This window comes from Acartia tonsa, chromosome 1 (genome assembly GCF_053477335.1).
Source record: "Acartia tonsa isolate MP-2025a chromosome 1, ASM5347733v1, whole genome shotgun sequence".
Classification (NCBI taxonomy): domain Eukaryota; kingdom Metazoa; phylum Arthropoda; class Copepoda; order Calanoida; family Acartiidae; genus Acartia; species Acartia tonsa.
Genome location: NC_137260.1, coordinates 33,512,427 through 33,523,741, shown reverse-complemented (window position 1 = coordinate 33,523,741; position 11,315 = coordinate 33,512,427). Strand labels below are relative to the sequence as shown.

Sequence of the window (11,315 nt, the reverse complement as noted above, 5' to 3'; positions counted from 1 at the left end):
CCTGATTTTAATATCAACATCATGTCCAATTTAAAACTAAGATTTTTACAGCGAAGCCTTTGATTTTTAATTTTAAAACATAAATATGATGCAAATCTGTCACAAGACTGCTTAAAACCCAGAATTCTTGATATAAAATAATTAAAATTTTCAATTGAGATTCTACAATTTCAATATTGTGCTCAATTGCCAAAGGAATCAGCAAAATTAGATTAGAAAAATTTTTACATCCGAGAATTTGTGTCGGAAAGGCAAGTATAGAAGCACTTTTCTTTTATTTAGTTTATTATTAAATTATTTTATTTTATTTCTAATTATAAGACTGGAACTCCCCTCTTTCTACAGGGAATTGAAGTGTATAACAAGAATGGTATACACTCATCACAGGGGATACAAGCTAACTACATGAATACAGGAGTTCATTCAAACAAAAAGAATAGCTTCGATTCCAGTAAAAGCCTTGACTTAAGAAAGGTAAGATTGATTTTTTAAAGTTAGGACTTTTGGAGAAGAAAAGTACAATCAAAGGTTGTCTGAAGGGCGTTTTGACCATATAATCTTACACTTAGTTAAGCTAGATTAGATGCAGAGCTAATATGAAGCTGTTGTGTATCACGTTCCTTATATAGACTATCCCCATAATGTGATAAAATTTGAGTTTTAAATTACATTTTTGTGATAATTATAAATTTACATTTGCATGTTTTCATAGTTTCAAACGACTTAACATGCATAATCTATCCCTAAAGGCCTAACTTTAGATTGGAAGAGTCAAAATAAATCTTTATATATACAGTATACATACAAGGAATCAAATCCCTTAAAAGTAAAATGTAATTACAATAATGTTACCTGGATAATTGACAAAGATATAATACCCTAGGCCACAAATATAACCCATCAATATTTTCTTGGTAAATCTCCTATTATTAAAAAGTTTACCAAACATTACCCGCCCCTCTATTTTTTACGTCTTCCATAAAAGGAGTATAGCTTTCAATGGCGTCCAAACTTTTCAGGCGAGGGAGAAATTTCTATAGGGAGAGAGGGAAAATTAGGATTGGGGACGAAATGTTTTACCCACACCATATTTTTACCCATAGAGGGTTGTAATTACTCCTCCTGTTTTTTTGTTTTTTTTTTGGGGGGGGGGGGGAGAGAAACTTACTTATTGAGTCGGATATGTCAAATTGTAAAATTATAAGGGGAGGGGGTAGATTGCTCCACTTTTGTTTAGAGTAATTTTGCCGTTTTCTCGTCGGAGCACAAATATAAACTAAATTAAAGGGACTGTGAACGAGAATTTTTTTCATCTTAATATCAAATCTTAACATTATCTCATTCATAATATCTCACAGATAGAGCAAAACGCGCTTTTGTTTGCTTAAAAAACGGCTTTTTCCGCCGATTTTTATAAGGTACGGGGAAAGGAAGAAATTTTCCGTATTCTATAAAATGTGCATGAAATTGCTTTTTTCTCTCATTATAGCTAAAATTAAACTTTTTCGCATAGTTCTTGACTTTTCCTAACCGTTAAGCTATCTGTAGATGTAAATTATTCATTAAAATATGAACCAGGCACAGAGAAATTGATGAAATAAGTCATGTTCTTTTTGGAAATTCAAATCAGCCATTAAAATTACATAACAAAATTGACACCACAATTCTACTGTGACACATATATTAACTCTTTTCTAGGTTCGGAATAGGTTAGTCTAGTATTTCCACTCTTCCCTTTTTTCATTACTTCCCCTCCATTAATTTGAAGCAGACAATATAACAGCTGACTGGAAAATTATATAAAATAAACAACACATTTGTAATTGTTTCTGAAAGTTTTTCTATTTAAGCAAAATTAGTAATATAGTAGAACGTTCAACGTACGTCGTACATAGTTATTATATTAATTGTCCTGTGTTTTTTTACGTTTTTGCCATTCCCGAGGTTATAATGGGCACACAGGATGGGAAGGAGTATATTTATTAAGGTGACCCTGAATTACTGTTATTTGGGCATTAAAATATATCATGTAGAGTACAATTTCTTGTATGTCCAACTGATTTTTATTTAGATTAATTTCAATTGAAATTGATTTTCATATTATTTTAATTTTGCCGGCGCCGATAATGGATTAAGTGGTTATGTCTCTCGGCTGAAAAAGAATTAATAGTTAATGCATTAATTACATCCTATTATATAATGTAGTAAGTTTTTTTTCTGTAGTGAAGAATATTGTGAAGCCCTCATCATGATTTTCCTTAACAGTGAATATTATTATGTGTCAAGGGAAGGTTTATAACTATTTTGGAGGATGGTATCTCCAACCTCCCAAGATAAATTGTCCATAGAAAAAAATACTCCCTCTCAAATTGTTTTTTAATTTAAACCAAAATTTACTAAGAGGGTGGGATGGGAGGAGGGGTCGACTTCCCCATCCCACCACAAGTACGTAATTGATATTTGTGGGGGAGTTTGGTTGATTTTCATTTAGTGTTTTTCTGTCAGAAATTCTTTACAAAGTATTTAATTTTCAGACAAAATGCAGTTCAGAAATCACATCACTCGGATGTTGACTATTTTAGCTTCTTCCCTAGTTAAGCTTTAATTAAGGTATTAATATAATTTCTTTAATTGCTCTTAATTAATATCACTAAAATATTCTACGAGTTCTCAATACATAGATTTTTTTGGTGGGGGGGATACCCTCCGAGTCCATACCCTCCCCTATTTAAGAATCTTCTTTGGTGAGGGGGTTCTCCCCCCCCCCCCTCACCATCCCTCACTCACGCGATAGATAAATTTAAGAAATATTTACTTAAAAATACTCTAGGGGTGGGGGGGGGGGGGGGGAGGTGAGTAATGAAATGCGTCATTATACCATCAATTACATTGTCTAAATATTTAGAATTGTAACTACAAGATCAAGAATGATGATTTTCCCCCTGAAATTTGCCTCCTAGCAGCTTCGTGACTCCTACAGGTACTTTTTTTAATAGAGAGAATATTCGAGTAACATTTTTTATCAGCTGTTAAGAAAATTGAAAATTATTTAGTTTATGTACTGTTTTAAGTGACATTATCTAACTATCAGTTTGGCTCGGAAAATTGTGTAGCTCGATCAGTTCTGTGGTTAGCAAAATGAGAAGCTAAAAAAAACTAGCTATTATACTTTTTGTCTGTGTGTTTAGCAAAGGATCTCGCTAAACGGTGAACCAATATTGTTCTTCTTTCAGTGGAGCTTTTGTATCAAAGTTACATGGAAGGTACATAACTATTTTGAGAAAGGACACTTCCACCCTTACAGCAGAAATCGCCCCTTAAAATAAACGACTTCTCCCAAGCTTAAATATTTTTTAGGAAAAAAAGTATGGCTTCAAAACCAAATAATCTCCGCTAGATTAGAAACGATACTCAAAAATTATGTATACCAACGTATTATAGATAATTTTCCACGAATGTCAAAATAAAAATCATAAGATTAACCTACCAGCAGGGTGTCGGAGCCGTATAATTTTTATGCAGCTCCAGCTCTGGCTCCGCGGAGCCGTATTTGGAAATACGGCTCCGGCTCCTACCGTATAATTAATATATCATTTTTGTTCATTATTGAATTTGATAAAATGAAAAAAATAATATAAAATATTTTGCTTTTATTTGGTTAAAGCTATATAAAAGTAGAAGAATGTGTGTCTATTTGTTAAGTAACAATAGTTTTTCCGTTTATTATATAGAAATAGACCGTTGCCAAATTATAATATTACTTTAAAAAATCATTTTTAGCTGATCTGGAGCCGGAACCGTTTTTAACAAAAAATACTGCTCCGGCTCCACCAAAATGTTGCTGCTCCCAGCTCCGGCTCCGAAACCCTGCTTACCAGTAACTATTAACAAAACTGACTACCTAACTGGTTTTAATCTTACAATTTTTCTTTTTAATAGGTATCATCGGAAACCTATCTATAATACGATGAAAAATTATGTATACCAACGTATTATAGACAATTTTCCACTAGTATTAAAATAAAATCAAAAGATTAACATATCTGTTTTATTAACTCAACAAAACTGAATAACTGGTTTTAATCTTATAATTTTTCTTTTTAATATCAGCGGAAACCTATCTATATTTTTTTCAAATGCACTTAGAGGCCTCTAGATGACAAAGAAAAATTATTCAAATCAATAATTTTTTTTGTTTAAATGCAATTCTTGAAACTACCCTTTATCTTTATCAAATAAGGGGGGGGGGGTAAGGTTTAACACTTTGCGTAAACAGTGATTATAAGTTTTGTCTTTGGAGTGAGAGGATAGGTTATTTTACAAAAAATTCCTTTTTGTAGGAAGTTTTCCTATTTTTAAAAAGATTTGGATTTGGCCTCCAGGTTCAGGTATTGCAGGCCTCCAGGTGGATTCTGGAAAGATAAAAAAATATCAAGTTAAAACAAAACTTATTTAATAAAAGTTGCTACTTTATGGATGGTATGAATTAAGGCGGGGGGATGTGCCACTTATTGAAACCAAAAGTAAAATGCCCATGATCTCAGCCCTTAAAAGAGTTACAGCTCTAACATTCGGCACAGCAGTTGCTTTTGTGGAGAACAATATGGAACTGTGAAGAAATGGCGACATAACCACCACTCCTGCCAAAAGCTGCTGTTTCCCACCAAACTTTGTTTACCTTTATTTGCCAAATTAGACAGTTCTCAATCATCAGAGAAAAATTTTTTTTTCAACACTTGTAACCAGTGTTCCGGAGCCGGGAGCCGCCCTATTTTGCCGGAGCTGGAGCCATAATTTTCGTTAAAAACGGCTCTGGACTAGATAAATAAAGAGATTTTTTTTATAAATTATGATTTGGTAACTCTGTTTTGTCATGTGCAAATGCCCCTATTAAGTTTTTCAAGTCCATTTTTATCAAAAATTGAACTTTTAAAATATTGTAAGTTTTTCTTGATTTTAAGTTGGAGCCGGAGCCCCCATCATCACGGACGGCTCCGTGGAGCCGGAACCGGAGCCACATCAAAATCAAATGGCTCCACAATGCTGCTTGTAACACTTGTAATATTTCAAACATTTCAAATTAAAAGTGTCAAGTAAAAATATAAGGGAAATTTTTTGGAAGAAAAGTTTACCTCAGATGATTGAAAATTGTCAAAAAAAGCAATTCAAGAATTTGGTGGGAAACGGCGGTTTTTGGCAGGAGTGGCAGTTTCGATGCCGTTTGTTCACAGTTCCTTATTTTTCTCCACAAAAGCCTCTGCTGTGCCTAATTTTAGAGTTGTAACTCTTTTATGTGCCCAGATCATGCTCATTTTGCTATTGGTTTTTAAAAAGTGGCACATCTGACCCCCCCCTTCTAAGAAAATTTTAATTTTTACTTTTAAATTTAGAAAAAAAACTTGTATGGCTTCATTATGGCTGATATGAACTAAGTAAAAAAAATTTGTAATCAGGCTCTAGGTTCAGGTACTGCAGGCCTCCAGGTGGATCCTGGACATCTGAAAACTGAAATTTTTTATTACTAAAGTTAGAAGAAAACAAAAGTTGATATTTTATGGATGGTGTACACTAATTTGAAGAAAGTTTTGAAATCTGGCTCAAGGTTTAATACTGCAGGCCTCCAGGTTGATTCTGGACAGGTAAAAATAAAATGTCTAGTTAGAACAAAACTTATTTATCAAAAGTTGCTACTTTATGGATGGTGTTACCTAATTTGAAGAAAACAATGAAATCATGCTCCAAGTTCAGGTAATGCAGGCCTCCAGGTTGATTCTGGACAAGTAAAAAAATTAAAATATTTTCCTTTAAAGTTAGAACTATATTTTATTTTTACCTGTCCAGAATCAACCTAAATGCCTGCAGTACCTAAAACTAAAAATTTTCTTCAATTCAGTTCATACCATCCATAAAGAAGCCACTTTTGTTAGATAAGTTTTGTTATAACTTTAAAAGTAAAAATATTCAAATTTCACCTGTCCAGGATCCACATGAAGGCCTGCAGTACCTGAACCTGGATCTGGTTTTAAAATTTTTCTTCAATTTAGTTCATACCATCCATAAAGAAGTCACTTTTGTTAAATAAGTTTTGTTATAACTTTAAAAGTAAAAATTTTCAAATTTTACCTGTCCAGGATCCACATGGAGGCGTGTAGAATCTGAACCTGAAGCCTGATTTCAAAATTTTCTTCAAATTAGTTTATACCATCCATAAAGTAGCAACTTCTGTTAATTAAGTTTTTTTCTATCTTGAAATTTTTTAAAACTGTCTAGAATCAACCAGGAGACCTGCAGTACCTGAACCTGGAGGCCAAAAACAATTTTTTTTCTTTTAAAAAAACAAACTAAAAGGAAACTTGTGAAATAATCTATCCTCTGACCCAAAAGACAAAGTCTATAGTCTATAATCACTGTTTACGCAAAAGTGTCAGAATTTATCCCCCCCCCCCCCCAATGTTTTAGCATTTACAAAAACTGATCATATTATTCCTTATATACCAGTGTTATATTGAGTTCTAAACTTTCGCTAGAGAAATAAGAACCTACGACCTTGGCTCAACACGTAGCGCATCCGCTCGTCGCAGGGAAGGTGATAGGTTCGAATCTCGGCCCGACACCGCTTCGTAACTAAAGACGTTAAAAATGGTTCCTACTGCTACTATATCAGTTGCGCGACATTAATAGTTAGAGTAGGGGGAATGCCTTGGCCTTGGCGAATTCTCTTAGGATGGTTGTAGTAAAACGCCCACCTTCCTTCTACAATGCACAGACACAGACATGCAGCCTGGAATTTACATAAGCATCACAAAAAATATCTTCTGTGAATCAAAACTATCAGCAGTTATTTTTTTTAGGGGGGGAAGGGGTAGTCCAACCTCTTGACATTTTCATTTTTAGTTGTACTAAATTAAAAGTAAAAAAAGGGGGGGGGGAGGAATAATAGAGAGTTGTGTAACCCTAGCCCAAAATAGTTTCGGACGCACACATGTACTCCATCCTATTAATATTATAGATTTCGAAAAATAAAACAAAAGTAAAGGCAGTTGCGGGTTGCCCTCATATTCTTATACTAAAGTAACAGGATGTTAGTTTGTCTGTCTGTGTGTCTGTACCGAAGGATTTCGCTAACCGCTGAACTGATCGGGTTCTCCTTAACAGGGTAGATTCTCATAAGTTCTGGGAAGGTTTATAACTATTTTCGTGGGGGATGGGACACCCCCCCAAAAAAAAAAATTACGTCTTTTTAACTAAAATTAAAAATAATGGGGGGGAGGGGCACCCCTTCCCCCACCCCCCCCAAAAAAAAAGATTCAACCCCCCAAAATGTTTTTTAAAATTTTTCTTTTAAAATCTAAGATAAGAATAGTTATTTCTTTCATCGTATTATAAACGGCTTTCCGCGGATATAGAATGTACAATTATAAGATTTAAACCAGTTTTTTAGCCCCGAGATGCCGAAGGCACGGGCTAAAAAAACTGTACATTTCTATTTTCGTAGAAAACTGGATATAATACGATGCTAGACATAGTTTTTTCGTATGGATGAGAACCGGTTCCTATCCACCGGATTCGAATGAATACGAAAAATTGGGTTATCAAATTCGACTCCCCCCTCCTCAAGTGCCCTTAGAGGCCTCTAGGGGGCGTAGCCGCTAGTTGCATATAAACCGCTAACAAGATTTTGGGAACAAAATGTATTTTGATTCTTACTTCTAGATAATTAAATGTTTTAATGCTCCCTCGTCATTTAAATGGCCCAAAAATATCGGTACCCAAAATGTTTGTCTGTGTGTTTGTTACACGGCAATCCATTCAATAATATATCCTTATACTAAAGCAACAGGATGTTTGTCTGTGTGTCTGTACCGAAGGATCTTGCTAACAGCTGAACTGATCGGGTTCTCCTTAACAGGGTATATTCTTATATGTCCCAACATATCCTTATACTAAAGTAACAGGATGTCTGTGTGTCTATATCTGTGTGTCTGTGTGTTTGTACCGAAGGATCTCGCTAACCGCTGAACCGTTCGGATTCTCCTTAACAGAGTAGCTTCTCATAAGTCTCGGGAAGGTTTATACCTATTTTGGGGGAGGGTACCACCACACTATCAGGAGAAATCGCCCCTAGAAAAAAATTACCCCTCCCGAAAAAGAGACTCCAACGAAACATAAACCAATTATTTCTGTATTTAGATATTTTAAACTAGCGGCTACGCCTCTAGAGGCCTCTAGTGGCCTTTAAATGTTTTTTTTATTTTAAATATCTAATTTGAGAGATAACTTGTCTATGTTATCAATTGTTAAATTCATGAGTCTACGCAGCGCGACTAAGCTAGCGAGACTATGCTAGCGACACTATGTGGCGGAAATATTTCAATTTTTTTCGATATATTGTGATTTCTCTTGGGAGGGTGGTGGTACCCTCCCCCAAAATAGTTAAAAACCTTCCTGGGACATGTGACAATCTACCCTGTTAAGGAGAACCCAATCGGTTCAGCGGTTAGCGAGATCCTTCGGTACAAACACACAGACACACAGACATCCTGTTACTTTAGTATAAGGTTAAAAAAAACATGCAAAGTGCCACTAGAGGCATCTAGGGGCGTAGCCGCTAGTTTTTAATATAAAGCAAACATTTAAAGTACCACTGGAGGCCTCTAGGGGCATAGCCGCCAATATAATTATAAAACAATGATAAAACATATGATATTAGAATTATCCTTTCGATTTCAAACTTTGCATGATGATTCTTATGACAGTTAGGTACAATTTACAGAACGTAGCAACTCTATAATCGTTAACAGAAAGTCAGTATGTCCATCTAAAACATGCGTTGTGTGTTTCTTGGCTGCTATTGAAGATAGATAGCTGAAATTTTTAGTGAAGATTCATATTATATATGTGCATCTATACATTATTTTGTCTGTCTGTCTGTTGGTCATTCTTGAAATGACAAAAACCTTATTGAAGGAAAAATGTTATTTACTAAACTGCTATTTAAGATAGACAGCTAAAATTTTTAGTCTAGATTTCAAATATTTATATTGATTTTTTGTCCGTCTGTATGTAGGTCATGCTTAAAAAGCAAAAAAAGTCCACAGATTTTTCATTTTTAACATAAATCAACTTATGAACCTTCCACAGACTTCTTATAAGCTTCAAGATAAAGGAAATCCTAATTAGTTATTAATCAGTTAGCGAGACCTTTTTAAACAAACAGATATAATGTTCTTTATTATTTATTTTTTTATTTTTCAGGTGTCAAAGAAGTTACCTTCCTACCTTTCGTCGAGAATGCAAGAAAACCTGATTAACAATTAAACAAAAATTTCTAGATACTGTTTGTATTTTTTAAAATGTGAATGTCTTTTACCTATTGTTTTAGTTGAATTTAAAATATAAAACATTCGCAACAAATTGACTTGTATTTAAAATTAAAGCTTTTCTATAATTAGGGTTGGTCCTTATATCTTTTTTCGCTAATTAAGGCATGTTAGAATTGTCATAACTTTGATTAATTCCAAACTTTGCATGGTGATACCTGTAGATTTAAAAGCGTAGCAACTCTAATCATTACCAGTATGTCATTATGTCCATTTTAAACATGTAGATTTTAACTTTTTATCAACAAATTTTTATGTGATATAATAATCCGATTGATCTGATTTTTGGAATACTGATTTCTAGGACAAAAAGTAAAATGTTATAAGCTAAGCATCTCTATAATCATGTCTTAAAATTTTCAGTATGTCCATAAACATTATCCAGTAGTTAAGCTGTTTTTCAACAATTTTGTTCTGACTTATTCAGTTCTGACACAGTTCATTAGTCCTACTGTTTCAAAGCTTTTATGAATGTTGTCATTTTTGTTTTTAAAATATTTAGTATTACAAGGTTTAGCTTTTTAGTAGCAATGCTACTCTATACCTACTATGATAAGAAACATCTCTCATTCAGCTAGGTATGTTTAGAGGAAAACTGAAAATGGAGACTAAAATTTAGTTAGAATTTTTTTCTCTGCTTCTATTAAAGATAGACGTCAGGGACAGTTACAAACGTGTTTTGGTTAGTTGTGAAAAGCGAAGCTTTTTATAATTAGGGTCGGTCCGCCTATCCGTCTGGAATAATTTAAACAGGTTAGAATCGTCCTATCGATTTCAAACTTTGCATGATGATTCTTAAAACTGTAAGGTACGGCTTAGAAAGCACATCAACTCTAATCATTACCAGAAAGTCCGTAGATCCATTGAAAACATGCTGATTTTTTACTTTTCTGGCAACAAAGGGAAGGGGGGGGGGGTGTTAATGCAACCATCTTGTTATCAATGCAAGGATCCGAATTTCGTTTTGAAACTTGGCATGATTAATCCTTGGTAGGTCTATTTTCCCTAAATCAAATAAAAAGTTGGAAAAGTAACGACTGCTCAGCCGTTTTAAGGGGAAAATTATTGATAATAATACAAATAAACTTTTAAAAAATTTCTAGTACCAGCTGTTACAGCTAGAACCGACTGAAAACGACTGGTAGAAGCTATTAAATGCCAAGAGTATCATTTCAATCATTCAAAAAGTTAATCCTACGTAATTACTGATGGATTTGCCCTGAAATTAGCCAAAAACCGACTTATAGGCTGAGCCGCCAGCCGTTACTTTACAACTTTTTATTCGATTTAGGGAAAAAAGTTCTACATAGGATTATTAATTCCAAATTTCATCGAGAAATTCGGATTCTACGTACCATTTACGCATTGATTACGAGATGGTTGCATTACCCCCCCCCCCCGCCTTTTTAAGGGATAATAATCTGGTTTTTGGAATACTGATTCCTATAACAACAAGATATATCCTAGTTATAATATGCGAATCATAACAATTACTTACAATTTTGTTAGACTTCTACATGAATATTATGCTTATTCAGTTCTGACACTTTACAAGTGATAATGTTCTCCATTTCGGAGCTTCGCCTTATAGATTTTATCATCCTTTTTATATAATAACTTTGAGGTAATTTTAGAGTGCAAGGTTGCTTTTTTTGATATTAAACTTGTTTAGATATAAAGTTTTAGAATATAATTTCTATATGTTACACGAAAGACAGCAATCTTTTTAAAAGCAAAGCTTTTCTATAACTTTGAGCTATACCTACGTCTTTAATGGTTACCTTATTTCGTTAATTTTGACATGTTAGAATTACCCTATCAATTTCAAATTAAGACTCCTAAAATAGTAAGGTATGATTTTGAAAGCGTAGCAACTCTATATTCGTCACTGGAATGTCCATACGTCCATTTAAACATGTTGATTTTAACCTTTTT

The 11,315-nt window shown here is 33.8% G+C and overlaps 1 protein-coding gene and 1 long non-coding RNA gene across 2 annotated transcripts in view; both read left to right on the top strand.

Moving 5' to 3' along the window:
• The first annotated feature begins 29 nt into the window (after positions 1-29).
• LOC145327174 (uncharacterized) overlaps positions 30-11,315 on the top strand; it is a 38,106-nt gene continuing 26,820 nt past the window's right edge. Inside the window, exon 1 of the mRNA XM_080170747.1 lies at positions 30-474. Coding sequence (XP_080026873.1) covers positions 406-474 — 69 coding nt within the window. The 5' untranslated portion in view covers positions 30-405. The remainder of the gene's footprint in view (positions 475-11,315) is intronic.
• On the top strand, positions 2,204-9,414 carry LOC145317426 (uncharacterized). Its single transcript, XR_013878996.1, has 3 exons — positions 2,204-2,610; positions 2,906-2,980; positions 9,256-9,414. It is a non-coding gene; the product is annotated as an uncharacterized LOC145317426 (long non-coding RNA).